We start from the raw sequence: 18,111 nt of genomic DNA, 5'->3' as shown, positions 1-18,111 counted from the left end.
ATGATGTTTATTAATTACTTAAACAATAAACTGAAATAAGATCACTGTTGTGATGTCTCTAGTCTGGACAGTCAGAAGTGATGGGCACACTTACTTTTACAAAGGCACACCTAAAGTATCTGTTTTGTGGCATATGGTAAATATTCAATAGTAAGTAAGCATTTCTATCCCTGATCTCTATACGACTATATCTGGTTAATTATTTACATTTGTTGGCCTAACAGGGCACAAATTCATCCCTCAAATTCCATCAGGACCCAGTCAACTACTGATGTGGTTACGTTTATGGACAAGGTATTTTATGGCACAATACTATCTCATTAAAACCTTCCATGGCTAGGAGTCCCACCACCTGTCATGGATGGGTAAAACTACAACTTCAATGATTCATAAGAATGAATAGTCAACATTGTTCTACTTTATCTTACCGGTATTCGCCCCTGATCCCCCAAATGCTGGAGAAGAAAAGAAAAATTACTTAGCATAAGGGAAGTCATATTTTTCTTCAAAAGTCAAACACAAACTCAGGACCAATTGAGCATGTTTAAGCACAATTATAGTTAAAGAACCAGTTGAGATTGCATCAAAAAGCAAAACTGTTGAACAGTGTTCACATGATAAACTACCTTACATGCATTCAGTGAATATGAATGAAATAATATGAGGCTATCCAAATCTATGTACCTGAGAATCCTGGCCTAAATCCACCAAGCTTGGAAGGTTGAATAACAGAGGCTCCATTCCTATGAGGAGGATCTGAAATGACATAAATTTACAGGCAATTAGGGAAAAACCGGATTGCTTCCTGTTGAGGTCTTAACTTGGCCTGTTCTTCGGCCAATGAGTATGACTCACATTTTATCACTCACACTGAGTACTGATGACTTTACTCACATTGACAATTCAGTGGTCAGCAGCATGAACATTGATCTACACAATGACACTTGTCGACATATTATTTATGGGATGGAGTGCGCGAGGCGGTTAAAGCGCCAGGCTAGTGATCCAGCGAGGTTGAGGTATTGATTTGTGTGCTATATAAATATCCCATAATAATAATATTCTAATTACGTAGATCAACACTCTGTATCACTTAATTATTTACAGACCACCACCAAACAGCTGGAATATTGCTAATTGGGCTGTTGAACTACGAACAACAAAATATATTTTCACTCCAGATACATGCTTGGGGCCAGTCCATATGAGTATTTTATGTGCATTTGTCACACATCGCACATGCTGGTAACAGCAGTTCACGTTTAAGCAATGGAAAACTAGGTATGACACTTACCACGTATCATTAATTGATCATATTTCATGTGAATATGGTACACCTGAAAACTAGACAACTAGTGGGGTATGGTGATTTGTGCATATTTTACATTCCATTCCACGCACAGCTACCATGGGTTCTGGTAGCAGTGTATTCTTAACTCAAATACTGGATGTCAAGACCATCATTCTACATGGTAACCATGAAATCCTGTGTCTCCCTACCTAACTGACTACCTATTTCATGTATCCCAAGCATTGGCACCTGGAAACAAATTTGAAACAGAAAAGGCACCAGGAATATATTTTGACTTAATTGGACATGCTCCACACTGATAAAGAAAACAAATCAGCACCACAATACCTTTCCTAAAATTATCATCTGAGGTTAGGGAGGTACACTGTGACTTTACGCTGCAATATCCCAGCAACATCATGTAAAGAGATGGTTCAACATATTGGGAAATCAAAAACAGATGTTTCACTACTGTGACACCCAAGGCTTCTGTTGGTGAAACTATAACTTACCTGCTGCCCCAGCTGGGCCCTCTGTTGATGTTGACACCTGCAAACAATCATAAAAAGAAAAGATGGATTAAAGTCAGACAGATGTAATTACACTGATCACATTTAATGTGATAAAGAAGCAGACATCTTTTGTTTCTGATATTTCCAACCCCAGTGATTTATTAGACATACTATTTACCAGTAGTCAAATTTCACCAACCAAGAACATTCACTGGAAATATGACAAAGCTTGTGACATGACTCAAGTGGGGATCTTCACCTTGTGAATAAACTTTGGCAGTAGGGCCATCATTACATTTCCAAATGACCAATAACTGTCAACTTATTATCAATTGATAAAAAATATTGGGGAAGTGCTTGAGTGAAAAAGAAAAACAAACACTAAAGAAATTTCAACACTTTTCAAACTACTGGTGACATTTTTATGTAAGAATTACTAACATAAGTAACAAGAATATCAATATCCCCTGCAATAGCAAAATAAAATTCATGAATATGTCCCCTAATAATGAATACAATATGTCAGAGTTTTGATGTACATATGGCAGAGTGGTACAGCTAGAAAAGTAAGGTGTCACAGTTCTGCCCCGGAAAAGAACACTACCACCAAATTCCGCCAAGGTCAAACTTGTTGCCATGGGAAAGCAAAAACATTTTATTTAGAAACCCAAACCTACCAAAAGTATACCACAAGACGTACATGCCAAGTTTGAAGAAGAAACATTGAACAGTCTTTAAGTTCTGCTCCGGAAAAGAGCTCAACCACCAATTTCAGTATTTCAACTATGTACAGTGACCATCACAATCTGTAAACAATCAACACATACTACAGTTTTAACATGATGGTAAGCCCCATGTCACACAACCTTCATTATTTACAGTAAGTCGTTTACACCACAGTCTGTACATAGTCAACACAGGGCTCCTTACTACAGTTTTAACATGATGGTAAGCCCCATGTCACACAACCTTCATTTATTACAGTAAGTCGTTTACACCACAGTCTGTACATAGTCAACACAGGGCTCCTTACTACAGTTTTAACATGATGGTAAGCCCCATGTCACACAACCTTCATTATTTACAGTAAGTCGTTTACACCACAGTCTGTACATAGTCAACACAGGGCTCCTTACTACAGTTATAACATGATGGTAAGCCCCATGTCACACAACCTTCATTATTTACAGGAAGTCGTTTACACCACAGTCTGTACATAGTCAACACAGGGCTCCTTATAATTTCTGAGGCTGTTGGTGTACTTACATTTCATACTGCAAGTAGAGGTGTACTGAGTATTTTGAAGTAGTAATACTTATTTTTGTGTGAGCGAGCCGGCGATAAATGATATTAAACAACTTTTCAACTAATAAACTTTATATATGTTCCATGTACAATGGCATTTATGCTCGTACATGATACACTCATCATTTTTTATTATGTCGTACATCACTGATTTTTAGGCATACATTACACTTGTACATCCCTTATCTGTTGCCTTGCAAGACATTGTAATCATTATGTGATGGTAATCTCCACGTTACACGTGGGGTTCAAATACTTTTTTAAGAGCCACTTACCACAGGGCAAGTGACTTTAAGAAAGTAACTTGTCATAACTAATTTTCCACTTGCCCTGAATTTTATGACATAAGCATGATAATGAAATTGCGAAAAATGATGGTAATTGATATTACTGTTTTACTTTTAGTGGACTATTTATTGAGAAGTGATAAATAGTAAAAAAGATAACTCAACTTTATTAGCATTGTTAAATTTAATAGCTACATTCTGAGCAGATATGGAACACAAGTTAATCTGCAGTTTGAAACTGTAAGCAGAAACTATCTAGTAGCCCATACTTGACCACCCAAAATGAAAATTGACTTGTCACGGGCATTGGGCGATGGGATGTTTGAACCTCTGCACACAATCTTGATTATTTCGTCATTTACATCAGTTTGTAAATAATCAAGAAAGTGTGAAATAGGGCTTACTATCAGTATCTTATTGTGACAAGAGTACATACATACCAGTAGTCACAGTGTGTGCGTGTGGACACTTGGTCATAGGCCTGCTTCAAAGAGTAAGTCCACTGTGATACCATGACATAGTTATACAGAAGAACACAGCTCAAATACAGAGTTCAAACAAACCAGTCCTTGTTTTATGCACTTCATGCTAAGAGCCAGGCTAGCTACTCTTGAAACATTCTTAACACATTGGCTATGATCAAAGTTAAGAATTTTTACGGCTACGAATGTTTTGAGCATAAGGGGACCAGGGCTCGAAAAATTTTAACATCTGCACTGGGAGAGTAAAATGAAGTTTCCAATCATCCTTCTAAAATTGTAAACCAAAAGTTACTGTGTTCTGTAATCTGATTGGTTAAAAAACATGATCAAATGGTATTAGATTCCCGGAAACTGCAAGACTATTCACTGGGTATTGACACGTAAACAATTGTTTTGTTGTGTCATCAACAGTGGTGACGTCATTCAAATCATATTGTGACGTAAAGTTAGAATGACATCACAAATGAGCAACTCCAGATGCTACCATGGAAACCTCCGGCTAACGCCGTCGGCTCCAAATGCATGCCCGTGCTTCAAATACTCAATAACACCCGGAAATTGGCCAACACATGATGTTTATCTCCTAATTGTACTTGCCCTTCTAAATCATGCAACACAATAAATGTAAGTTTTTTTAAAATTTTTTGTGTGTGTATTTCAAAACATTTGCTTGGATTAAAATTTCAATAAATATTACTTACTTTGCCTTCTGTTCAAACTTTGAATTGAATGTGTTCACCATTCAAAGAAGGAGAAAAATGTTACTTTTAGTGTGGACTGGAACAAACAGGCTACTATAAGAGTCAGTTGAAAAACTAAGAGAAACAGTTCAACACAACTTCTCACTCATCATGGCAAAATATGAAGATGACGTTGATTCCAGAGATGCAGATGGACCACTGGAAGGTCCAGTTATCTCCGTGCAGGGCGATTTCTGGTGTGATGCACTTTTGGATCTGTGCATTTACGGCTTCCAATATGTCTTCTATTTGTACTACTCTGCAGCAAATGTATGACATATTTCTTGGGTTGGACATCTTCCAATGATGGACCATCCATGGCAATCCTCATCAGATTCATTAGTGTAGCTTGGCTCATACTGGTTCTGAGGTACGTCTTCAACCTGTTTATGCAACTGAAGCCCCTCTCATGGTCAACTGTGCTGGGTGAAATAGTCAGCATGAGTGACACTAGAGGCAAAATAAGCTTCATAGTCTGTGACACACAGGCAAATTCATATGCATCCACCAGTGGAATGCCTTTAATATCTTTTATCTACATTTTCAAGCCAAGCCATTCATCAAGAGCAATAGTTTTCTTATCTTCAGTGAGCACCGGTAATGGGTTGTAGATTTCAACCAGCTAACTGTTGAATCTCTTGATCTCCACAGCATATGAACTTGTCTGGTTGGGTAGCCAGGTTTGGCCACATGTTGAAGTCGAAGACATTAAACATAGAATGTGGTTCTCCACCCAGATGTTTGATAAATCGCTCTTGAAGAACAACTGCTGCCGTGTCCAAGATGCTATTGATGGCCTTGTCAATATTTCTATCTTCATCTTCTGACTGTGGTGAAGCTGCTCTTTACTTTGAAGCTCTAATCTCTTGACCTTTAAACTTTCCATCTTTGCTTTCCTCTAAGAATGCCTGAAATGCCTTGCCTTTCTTTTTTTTCATCTTCACCAGCTTTTGCCGGAGAGATTCTATCTGACTCTGAACTTCCGATATGAGGGTCTTCTTTAGCTGAAAGGCTTTGGAAACCTCTGATACAAGATCTGTAAAGTCAATCATGACGTGCAACACCTCTAGAAACTGTTCTGTTTTCATTTCAGCCATGTAGTTTCTTGCTTTAGCAGAAGCATGATCCTTCCCAGTCTCTGCAGCTATTTCATCCAAGTGAACAAGCATAACTTCATAGTTTACAAGCAGTGACTTCAAAGCCCTACTTTAACTTGCCACCCATCTAACTTCTTTCAATCCCCCACAATGCTTCAGATCACAGTTCAAATTCTCAGCAATTGTACAAAGTTCCCATCTCCTTTTAGGTGAATAGAAGTAGAGTTTGAAAATTCCTTTCAAAACTTCTTCAAATTTCTTGAGATATATGCAGTCTTTTTTTGTGTCACACACTGCCAGCTCCAAATTGTGAGCAATGCAGTGTACCGCAGTGATATATCTGTCATAGTCTTCCTCAACTCTGTGGCAACTTCTGTTATTAAAACGTGTGCAATATTTTCTTTAAACGTTTTGTAAACATGGTCAGTAATGTAACTGCCACCAAGATTAATGGTCATCCCTCGCCATAACGCGGGTCTTGGGGTCCATGAATGGCCCCCTGTGTTATTAGACATCCGTGTTATAGACATCATAAACATTAAACCGCAGTATCACGAAGCGCGTTATTGCGAGGAATGACTGTACCATTTTTAGACTGCAGCTGACAAAATCGTTCAATTTTGGAAAATGGCTCTCCTTCCAATGACACATAGTATGCAGCTGTGAAAAGTTTTTCATAAGCCAAAGTATTTTTTTCGTCAACTCTGCACATGGCCTTGGCACATTGTGCACTTTCGGGTTTTTCCAAAATTCTATCACATCACAACACTGAATATGTTTTTTGCTTTTATGGTGAAATCTTAAACTCTCTTTCCTGAAATTGTCTTTCAATCCCACTACAAGACTCAATTTTGGATCCGATAACTTTGGATATTTGTGACACACAGGTCAAAAATCTGGCATCCATCATCATCGTCATTGAACTCCACCCAGTCAAACTCAGTCAGCCATGCTTTTTGAACAAAGCACTTTCATTTTCCAGCCCTAGTTACTTCCCTTGGCTTTGCAAGAAGATACGCAGGTAAGATTTGAAATATTTGTGAAAACTAGCGGATTACAAATCACTGTAATTGATATTGTAAAGCCAACAAAGTATGACTTAGTGAACTTACCTCTTTGAAAATATCAATGTCTCCTGGCAATTAAATGCGTTTACTCAATGTCACAATTGTTAAAACAATAGTTAAAAGTAAAGTTTCCACCTCGTCAGTTTAATCCAATTTTCAGCTTAACATACATGATAAAATATATCAAGTATTTCAACTAACGTGGAACATATGTATAATAACAAAAACAAATCACCCGAGCAGAAAAGTTGATGGTAAACAATTGGTAATCACAAAAGGGAATTCCATACAGTAAAGACTATTCTGATTGGACAGTAGTAACATTTATGTTGTAATGATTTTTCTCACTGGTCAGTGGAATTTTCAAGCATTAGGGTCCCTAGCTGGGTAACGAAAACGAACATCTTTTGGTATGACATTTAAAAGCATGGAACCCACTCCTTAGACACACTTGTTATCCAGTTTAGGTCCTCCAAATAATCGAGCTGTGACCATCTGTTATACACAAAGGATACTGGTGAATGAAATCATTTTACTCACCCTCTCAGTACTCTCTGTATTGTTTTCGCTATCTTCACTTTTAGTTGAATCTGAAAATATCATTCATATAAATGGATGAACCAAATCTACCTTTTGAATCTCATCACAAGTGCAAGACAACACTGCATTCTAACTGAATCTATTTCACATACAAATATGGAAATAAAAACAAACCTAATAATTAGGTGCCAGATCATATTGTGAAAGAGTATGGTTTTACGCCACATTTAGCAATATTCCAGCAATATCACAGCAAGGAACACCTTAAATAGATCACGTTGTGACAAATATGTGTTTTACTGGAGAAAACATCTAATTTCACAAGTTGCAAGGTTACCTGCATTTATCCATAATACATGTCATGATTTAATGTTAGACATGTTAAATGGTAGAATGAATGAAACATTTTGAGTGATAAACTAACAGACCTAACCTTGAGCATATTCCTGAAATTGCCATAAATTCAAACTTCTGTTTTTTGTTCACTGTTAACGTTAGATGCTCACAAGTTTTAAAACAAATCAGTACAGGCTATATTTCTAATAATAGTGTGTGTAATTAAAAAAAGCTTTGATCAATGATGTCTAAAACCATGTTATACGCTAGCACTTTCTATGAGCAATCATGCAAAGACAGCTCATAGATTCATATATTTCTATCTTTCTAAGGTTTGGTTTTGATAAGGTGTGACAAAAGGCATTACATATTTGCTTCATAAACCTATACAATGACGTATGGTTAGGTGGGCAACAGAAAATTAAATACCCACTCAACATTCATAATACCTATTCCAAAACAAAAAATACAGTGGAGCTCTGACACCACTGGAAAAAACATTCAGTGTAGTATTCCCAATCTTGAGTCACTTGTAATTGATCATTTTCATTTGGAGACAGACTAAGTAATATTCCAGCTACATGAAAGTGGTCTGAAAAATAAATGAATGTGGGCCAGACAATCCAGTGATGGACATGAGCATCAGTCCACACAAGCTTGACCACCTCTGGAAACTGTTACCACTGAACCAGTTCTAACCCAGGATTCCTTGTGGTGGTACACAACATCACCTATTCTGCACAGTGAAATACAACAGAGCACCCAAACACTGACAGCATATAGTGCCCAAACCACAGGACTAGAAAAAAGTATGTTCAGTCAACTAGTCCTTATCACGTCTACCTTAACTTTAAAAATAGCACAATGTCTGCGAGATCAGTGTTCATGAATAACGTCTGACCCTCTGACAAATCTGGCAGATTAACCAGTGGTCAGAAAGAAATCACCAACCCGCCAGACCCAGCGTTTGACTGAATATTTCACAATGTCTGTGTGTGAAGTTGTTATTTGCGGCATGTGACACGTGTTTGCTGTTTAGAAATCTTATGTTTGTTATTATATAATGTTAATAATTTCAATGCTAATTATAAGAAATGTCAAATCTGAAATGTTTGTTAACTTTATTCTGTGGGTCATGTGAATTATCAGTGTGTCAGACAGACATCTGAAACTTACAGGACCCAATGTCATGTTACTCTGAAACGCCATCGTGAACACTGGACCTATGACATCTTAGCATCTCAATGACCAAGACAATGGCTGTGCGATGTAAAAATTCAGCTCAACCCATGACATCTAACTGGTTTGGTATGAGGGATTGATTATTGCCAACTTCCATTACACTAAGCAAGCTAAGGTGTTCTTCATGTTTAAAAGCATTTTTTCTGTACTAAGAAAAGAAATGATTGTTTTCCTAATTTTGAATTAACTATTTCACTATAAACAACAGACCCGCCACACTGTAAACAACTATGTCACACAGTATGTGTAATGTGTATGTATAATGAACACCATTACCATATCCCGATAATTGTTTTCACTTGGAAAATAATGAAGCAGCTGTGGCTGCATTATCATCACAGTGAGTGCCAAACCATGGAGTTGTACTTTGGCATTACTGTCAACTGACTACATCTCTGTATATGGACTAATGCAAGTTGACCAAAGACATTCTTGTGGGAGGAATTCATCTATACCTGTTTAGGGGCCAACATTGGGTTTCAAGTCTGGGGCTAAAGTCGGTTAGAATTCCCAAATGGTCATCAAACATTTTGGCAATATCTATCTTAGAAATTCAACTCACATACATCAAAGTAAACTAATGACACTTGCAGCAATAAGACCACAGTGTGTTGTTCCCTGTCTGTGCTGCATTTGAGAGTCACAGTGTAAGAGTGCCAATGAAACTGTTATGTTTCTTACAACAAGCAACCATCTCCTGGCTATAAAAAGAATACCAGTTCGTTTTCTGTCCCTATTTTGACAACTTGTGAAACTTTGTTTTGAAATACCCTGATGTAGCTACAAGAAAACTTGAAGAGGCAAATTCGACCGGAATTCATATGCATATACTTGTGATTAACAGTCAACGTGTTAAAGGGAACATGCAACGGAAAACACATCTTTACAGATTCTGATACCTTTCGGTATGTACTTACAAAAACAAATCATCAAAATTGGAAATTCAACTAACAACATTGAAAAAAAACAAAACTGTTGAACCCCCCCAACCCCGAAATCGTAGTTCAAACTATTCACTAATTTCAAGAGGTTTTAACAGCTGCACCCTTCATACACGCGCAGTGATTAGGTTCACACAGCTTGAACTGGGAAGGCAACTCGTAATAACACAGCAAGTGAGGCATGCAAAGACTACCACTGTGGTTAAAGTTGGAGAACAAGAGATGTTTCTTGTGATTACAAGCAACTTGAGTCTCTAGTAATAAAAATAGACTGGTCCCATACTTACAGATTTCAAGAAACTTCTAAAATGCCAATCAAGCAGATCATTTCTATGTACACACAATAACTTATAATCCCTCAGTGTATCAACAAATGAACCAGCCATTGAAAAGTCTTCCATTACACTTGAGTGCACACGCACAGGCTCGGACTGGGTTTGCTCTCCCAGGTGCTTCATTTTGAGGGATGTAAACCCAAGTACAAAATATTGCATTCTTGACTCGGAATCGTACGCTTAATATTTTGTTTATTTGTGTTTTTCACAATCATCAGTGAGTGAGTGTTTGAGTTGAGTTTTTCCCCGCACTGACCAATATTCCACCAATATGGTGGCAGCGTGTAAATAATTGAGTCTGGACCAGGCAATCCAGTGATCAACAACATGAGCATTGATCTGTGCAGTTGGGAACCAATGGCATGTGTCAACCAAGTCAGCGAGTCTGACCACCCGATTCTGTTAGTCGCCTCTTATGAAAAGCTGAGTCGCCTTTTATGGCAAGCATGGGTTGCTGAAGGCCAATTCTACCCCAGGACCTTCATGGGTCTTCACAATCATCAATGTATATTACATGTCACGAATAAGTGATAATTGTGTCTTAATAATGTTTGGGGGGTTTTTTTGTTGCATGTGACCTTCAACTAAACGGTTAAAGTAAAAAATGCAAAAAAGAAATTCAGCAGGTCCTGTGCACTATCGATATGTCTATGATTAGGAAATGGAACACTTGGTAAAATTTTTCGCCCAAACCCCTGCTTGGAATGAATTCTATTTATTATGATCACTTCTGTGAGTTAGGGTTTAGGTTTAGAAATTATACCCACCCCTAGGCGTTGATAAAAGAAACAGTGCGTGGGGGGTGGGGAGGAGGGTGGTGGGTACGTGCGAAAATCTTTCACGTAATTTTGATGGCATCTTGATTACAAATGCAAATATAAATATTATTGGTGCTTCATAGTGTGCTGAAGAACGATCACATTCCAAAACCGCTTTATTTTAGATTCCATGCATTGTCAGATATGCAACATCTTCTAACATCAATATTTGCACAGATACCACACTGACAATCCGTGAAATCGGTTCCCTTGTAATGTATTCAGTTTGACATTAATTCGTGGCAAAATCACAGTTATTTACCGTTACGATACAATCGAGAGAGTCCTCTTTTTTGACAACCAAAATCTTGATCGAGTTGGATGCACGAGATTTTTGAGTGAGCACTTGTTTCAGTATCGAAAGCTCTATTTGTGATTGCGAAGATATGTTTTTCAGTTAAACGAGGTTTTTTACAATTACTTTAAAACAATATTAATCTGTAACATGCATGCCTTGAATTTATTGTTGTTATCATCTGATTTCTCAACTTTTTTCCCGGCAAACCTACCTGCAACTGAGTCCGCCATCTTGCCTGTTGTGTTTAGATAGGTCACGTGACCTTATAGATGGCGCGGTGTAATGTTTTGACATGGCACGAAATTTAATCAGAGACTAGGCCTTGATTCATTCGTGAATTACCACAGCACAACAAAATCGGCAGTTATCTCAGTGGTTTTCTGTGGGAATTCATTTGGGGATTTATAACCTAATGATAGAACTACTGCGGAAATAGATCAAGGCCACATAACTGAAAACTGAATGGATATGTATCTACAAATATCAGATTCTTATTATAAATAATTAAAATGTATTCTAACCTCTGAAGTAGCTACAAGAGTCACTTATTGTATTTTGCAGTGTACCTATTTGAATTTTCACTAACTTGCAAGACGTATATCGTGTATCGTCTTGTTATGAAGGGCTGTACTCGTGAATAAAGGTCACATGGTACTAACATATATTAAAGAGTCATGTGGGAATTTTTCATTCGTAATTTCATTTGTAGATTATATTTAAACTTATGGACTTAATTTCAGCGGTAGATATACTGTTGATCAATTTATGAACGGTTGCTTGGGCATCGATATTTACACCTGGGGATATATGAAAAGAAGTATTAATCATTGTAGCATATATACGTGTTATGTTTCTGCATGCGTGTAGGTAAAATTTATTGTTATCAAGTATGACCAGGTCGATGTATTTTTCCTTGATCGAAAAAAAATAACTTTGGTTTAATATGAATTCGCACAATCAGAGACTAGCATAGTTACGTTTTCTTCAACGGCATATATAATGGCCACACAAAAAAAGTCAAAATGGCCACAACCCACAGTCAAAATGGCCGCACAAAAAGGTCAAAATGGCTATACATTATTTTATTATTTTTCAGTAGTCATGGCATTTGCATTATTTGATATTAAAGTGTGACAATGACAAAAGAAGTTATATCCCACAAAGCATAGTGTTTATTATTGAAGTATTTTCCTATTTGATACGTTGCGATCGTCACTGAGGTGGAAGAGAAGTGCACCCTTCACGAGACCTGCTCACAGGAGGGGAGACCTCTACTGATGGAGTCTAGTGGATACACCTATGTCCAAAAGGTATTTCCCTGTTCTCAAATATATGAAAGGATAAAATATATCATCTAGTAAATAATAGTAACTTATTGTAGTTCTTTATTACTGTATATATACTTTGTAATGTAATGTTAATAATATGCCAACATTATCATGTATAATGTCATATTTATTAAATTTATTTTCATTTTAGTCTTCAAGAGGTCAGATGGTGTAATGTCCACTTATCCCCTAATTGGCTCTTTAATTACTATTCAACACATGATTACATACAATGTATAACCTTAAGTAATATGTGAGTCTAAACGTGCCTCGTTAACTAGCCGCCATTAATTCTTAATCCTTGTAATTGGTTTTATACTTTTCAGGTGAAGGAAGCAGCCATGGCCAATCTTCAGGAGGACTATTGGGATGGTTACGTTTCTGACTAGACGTAACGCCAGACTGGGCCATTAGAAGATTTTGAGCAGAAGTAACTGATAAACGGTAAAAATAAATTAAACAGTCAAAAGGTGCTTGTACATGAATAAAGAACATACCTCTTGAAGACTAAAATGACATCTCAAATACGACATATGTTTTCATTTGACCACTTTCTAAATGGCATTGTGTAATCATATTTGCTATTTGTTTAAAATGATTTGTTTATGTGTAATGAACATCAAGTTTTGTCTGATATAACATCTTTTCTCACTTTTACACTTTGATATAAAATATTGAAAAATAATAGAATAATGTATGGCCATTATGCCCTTTTTGTGTGGCCAATTTGACTTTTTGGTATGGCCATTTTGAATAGTGGTTTGTGGCCATTTTGACTTTTCTGTGGCCATTTGACGTGGAAGTTTTGTGGCCGTTTTGACGTGTGGCCATTTTGACTATGACCCTCTTACATATATACCGTTTTTAGAAGAAATACACGGGTGCTAAATACATTAAATCGTAACGTCAATAAAGATGGAAACATGTTTAGCTCCTAGGTGACAATATTTTTGGAGATTTTTGCATTTTGTTAATCTAAGGTTGTGAAGAGCTTTCATTCCAGATGCTTTTCAGTTCTTTAAAACCTTTCAAATATGTCGGTATGAGTGTTGAACATTTTACACATAACCTTGAGTATGGATGAAACTGTTCGTAAACAACACGTATTGTTCACAAGGCCAGAAAGAAATCTCCCTTATTTTTCAGGAAATAAAACAGCTCCAGCGATGTTTGTCTTCAGTGGGGCAAATGATGGTTTCCTATTGGTATTGTAACCCTTTAAGATCCGGGTAGGATGGGTCTTCAGGAATCCTTGCTTTTCGTCAGAGGAGACCAACACTGGCAGTGGCGGATCCAGGGGTGGGTGGGTGGCGGTTGCAAACCCCAACCCCTACTTTTTCAAAAGGCTGGATCAGCCCATGATAAAGTGAACTTGAAGTCATGTTCTGATTCTCAATCAACACCACGCACGCACGCACGCACGCACGCACGCACGCACGCACGCACGCACGCACGCACGCACGCACGCACGCACGCACGCACGCACGCACGCACGCACGCACGCACGCACGCAATGAACTTTAAAAAATGACAAAAGTGCAACCCAACCTTTTTTCAAAAGGTTGGATCCGCCCATGACTGGATTTTCTGGTCCTGGCACGATTAATTTCAGACCGCCGGCATATAGCAGGGATATTGCTGAGTGCGGCGTTAAACAACAACCAACAAGCGATCTGGAAGATAAGGGCGACAACTTGCGCACAAGTCCGCAAGAATCGGTCTTCAGGAACCCATGCTTGTCGGCAGAGGCGACTAACAGGAACCGGGTTTCAGGCTCCCAGACACGTCATCGTATCCCGATTACGCTGATCGATGCCACTGCTGTTGATCACTGGATTGTCTGGTCCTGACTCGACTAATTACAGACCACCGGCATATCGCAGGAATATTGCTGAGAGCGGCGTTTTACAACAACCAAACTAAACCCAGTGGTATTGTTCGTAGAACGTAACATTTAATTGAGAGGCCGTACGGTTATATGATCAAGAAGTGTACATCGCATATACATTTTGTCACCTTTTTATAATATATAATATGCAGGTTTGTTTTGCCCTTAGAGGATAGCTACTATATGTGCACATGGTAACATGTAAAGGGAGACCCGTGTGTGCAGTAATATTATATATACTCTGTGAGCTACAGGGGCAGCCTGGTGTTTTCTGTGCTAAGTTTTTGTTGTGGTGTATTACATTGCAATTATTTTATTATTATATTGCATTCTGTGCATTGTGCATCCTAGCTATCAGAGTGATCGCGAATAAGCATTTTGTTTTCATACATAATATCGTGTAATACTATAAACGTTGGAATATATTCGCCTGACGTAGGGATAACGTTTCATATCGCAACTTTTTACGGCATGGAAACTCTTTCAACCGAACACCGTAAGAAAGCATTGCGATTTAACAGCGGGTAATCGAGTTCCACAGGAAGTTGGTTGGTTCAATCTCAAAATGGCGGACAACGAAACAAACGGGAAAAAGGGAGGGTTTTCTTTTGGTTTTGCCAAGACAATTGACAGCAAAAAATTACAAACATCTTTCGCCAGCGATTCAGAAAAGAAGAAGGAAGAAGAAACTGATTTTGTGTACTCGTTCGAGGGTAAGGAAATCAAAAGCTCTAAACCAACCGATACAGCCCCGAAACAATTTGTTATTCCGTTGATAAAGAGTAATAATTGGAGAACTCCGTTTTTGGAGAAGAAAGACCAGCCAAAGGAAGAAAATGATAAGACAAACTCAATCTCCAGCAAAGACGATACAGAACACAAAGTACAGAAAGAAAATTTGACTCTAACAGAGCAAGCGACAAAAGAAATTATTGAAGCGACCGCACTTGAAAATCAGAGCTGGTCTGATCGCGGGCAGCCCGATCCAAATTTAAGTGTTCCTTTACTTGTTCGTAATAAGGTTCCTGAAGGTTTCGAAACGGATGATAAACTGGATGTGTCACTGAGGCCGGATGGCCCAGAAGATGCTGACTACGACCAAATACCAATAGACCAGTTTGGTCTGGCAATGCTCAGAGGTATGGGATGGAAAGATGGTGAAGGTATTGGTAAAAATAAGGAACTTGTTCCACCTCCAGAAGCAATATTAAGACCTAAAGGACTTGGACTTGGTGCAGACAGAAGTACAAAATTACAGATGAAAAATGGTGCTGTATCTGAAAAGGCCCATGATAAAGAAGATGAATTGGAGTTGAAGAAGGGTGCTTTTTGTCTAATAACTAAAGGTACCAGTAGAGATTTGTATGGTGTTATTGAAGGTTTAGATGATGACAATGCAAGGATTATGGTGAAATTAACACTCAGTGGGAAAATTGTGACAATTTCTCAGTATTCTGTTCAACTGGTGTCAAAGAAAGATTATGAAAAGTTTTCAAAATATCTCAATAAGGGAAAAGTTGACAAGTATAAGAAGGAAGAGGAAAAGAAGAAAAAAGACAAACATAGATCAAGAAGCAGAAGTCCCCATGAAAAAAGCAGGAGAAAGAAATCTCACAGGGGTCATAGTAGAAGTCCACACAATGACAGAAAACATGCTAATCATAGTAAACATGAACGATACTCAAGTCCAGTTATTGAAAGTTCAAAACCCACTGAACATGACAGAAAAAGGAAACACAAGTCCAGTCGGGATTTTTCAGATGATGAAGCTGATTCTGTCAAAAGAAGTTCAAGTTATTTGCCAGAGGATAAGAAGGCTAAGCGAGAGAATGGATGCAATGCAAATGATGACTACCTATGGGCTAGACCAGACCTTAGGGTTCGGATTGTTGACAAAAAGTTTAAAAGTGGCAAATATTACAAGTCAAAAGTTATAGTGGTGGACGTAGTCAGTGTGGACAACTGTGTATGTCGGACTGAGGAAGGGCGAGTACTCGAGGGACTTTCACAATCAAGTCTTGAGACTGTTATTCCCAAACATGATCATGCACATGCTTTGATTGTGTCAGGAAAGTACAAGGGGCAAATAGGGGAAGTTGTGAAAAGAAGCAAAGAAAAATGTGAAGCCTTATTGCAGCTGCTGAGTGACCGAGACACTGTTTTGAAACTTGGATATGATGATATCTGTGAATATGTTGGTGACATTGACCAGCAGTTTGACTATTAGTCTCAGATATCTTGCTAAATGATAGCTTTGAACATGGACCAAAATGTTGTAATACATTTTGAGACAGCATGTGAAGACAGTGACAGAAGGTTGTAAGGCATGTAGATGGACACAAGAAAATATGAGTGATCACTGGCATGTCATGTGTGATTGTTTGTCTTCATGTATTGCCATGTTGTTGTCCGGATCAGGAGAATGTATTTAGTTGTGAACATCACAATACTGAAATTATGAACTTGTGAACCATCATTGTATTGTAAAATATTGTAATACTGCTAGTTCCATTAGCCAGCATACAACAACCATGCAACCAACAACCATGGTTCCGACAACTGTTGTGACATGCCTAAATACTTGACATCCATCAGACTGAACTCACCATCATGAAAGGTAATAAAACAATAAGGTTTGTCCTAAACAAATGTGCTATCGTTCGTGTGAATGTAATGACATTCAATAGGTACATCATATTATCCCAGGTGTAAATACCATATGCCTGATTTTAACACCATATTTAGGACAAAAGATTTGTCAAATTTATTACCACCACCTGGATGAAATCATTCACTTCAATAGCAGCACCCACTGTCTGAATACATACAATGTGATGAGCCAATATGCAGTATTTAGTAGAGCTGTGAGGACATATCGCAGTATCGATATTCGTGTTACTTTATTGGATGATAAATATATCGATACTTAGAAATTGGTGGTTACGTCAAGATTTATACTGTTACTTGATATCAAAATAGACGTTTTTAAAGAAAATAACTAAAGATAGCACATCATGATGTGAATCGAATCATATTGTATCGTTCCAAGATATCGTGATATGTATCATACTGTGAATGTTCTGTATCGTCACACCTGTAGTATCGAGCAATGTAGCCCTGTGAAAAAAATTCTTTATGTGGGAACTACTTTGTTATTGGAAAACCCAAAAGGTGAAAGTCCAGGGGACCTCACTGTAACACTTTTATCAGACTAAAATAAATAGAGGATACTAAACGACCTTCCATGCAATGCCATTTTTATTAAACGGTTTAATGATTTGGTATCAAACGTGCGAAAGCGAGTTTGATACTAAATCTTTAAAGAGTTTCATAAAAATTGGAAATTTAGGAAATTGCCTACAGTGTGAGGACTCAGCTTTCTGCGAGGCAAGCAAGGTTTGATATAATTGCGACAGTGACATTAGCATTGTGACGTCACAACTTTGAACCATTCTGACATCATACGTCAAGCGGTATTACACTAGTATAATATTGCCGTAATAATATTACTCTGCAGTATCTTTAATGGGCGAGTAATAACAATGGAAAAACTTATCATAATTTGGACCCCCTTAATATTGGGAGAACTTATCTTGATTTGAGA

The 18,111-nt window shown here is 37.8% G+C and overlaps 2 protein-coding genes across 3 annotated transcripts in view; one reads left to right on the top strand and one right to left on the bottom strand.

Moving 5' to 3' along the window:
- LOC137291878 (ran-binding protein 3-like) overlaps positions 1–11,562 on the bottom strand; it is a 31,012-nt gene extending 19,450 nt beyond the window's left edge. The window contains exons 1-5 of one of the 2 annotated variants that reach the window (XM_067823425.1): positions 11,503–11,562; positions 7,322–7,371; positions 1,804–1,840; positions 685–756; positions 429–455 (exon numbers count right to left, since the gene is read on the bottom strand). In XM_067823425.1, the coding sequence (XP_067679526.1) occupies positions 429–455; positions 685–756; positions 1,804–1,840; positions 7,322–7,371; positions 11,503–11,521 (205 nt within the window). In that variant the 5' untranslated portion in view covers positions 11,522–11,562. The remainder of the gene's footprint in view (positions 1–428; positions 456–684; positions 757–1,803; positions 1,841–7,321; positions 7,372–11,502) is intronic. The other variant, XM_067823424.1, reaches the window with a different exon arrangement.
- Positions 11,563–15,052: 3,490 nt separating this feature from the next.
- On the top strand, positions 15,053–17,310 carry LOC137291293 (G-patch domain and KOW motifs-containing protein-like). The gene has a single exon (XM_067822596.1). The coding sequence runs from the start codon at positions 15,073–15,075 to the stop codon at positions 16,732–16,734; it is 1,662 nt and encodes a 553-aa protein (XP_067678697.1). The 5' UTR covers positions 15,053–15,072; the 3' UTR covers positions 16,735–17,310.
- The last annotated feature ends 801 nt before the right edge of the window (positions 17,311–18,111 follow it).

This window comes from Haliotis asinina, chromosome 7 (assembly GCF_037392515.1).
Source record: "Haliotis asinina isolate JCU_RB_2024 chromosome 7, JCU_Hal_asi_v2, whole genome shotgun sequence".
Classification (NCBI taxonomy): Eukaryota; Metazoa; Mollusca; class Gastropoda; order Lepetellida; family Haliotidae; genus Haliotis; species Haliotis asinina.
Note: the sequence above shows the minus strand (reverse complement) of the source record. Positions and strands in the feature narration are given on the sequence as shown.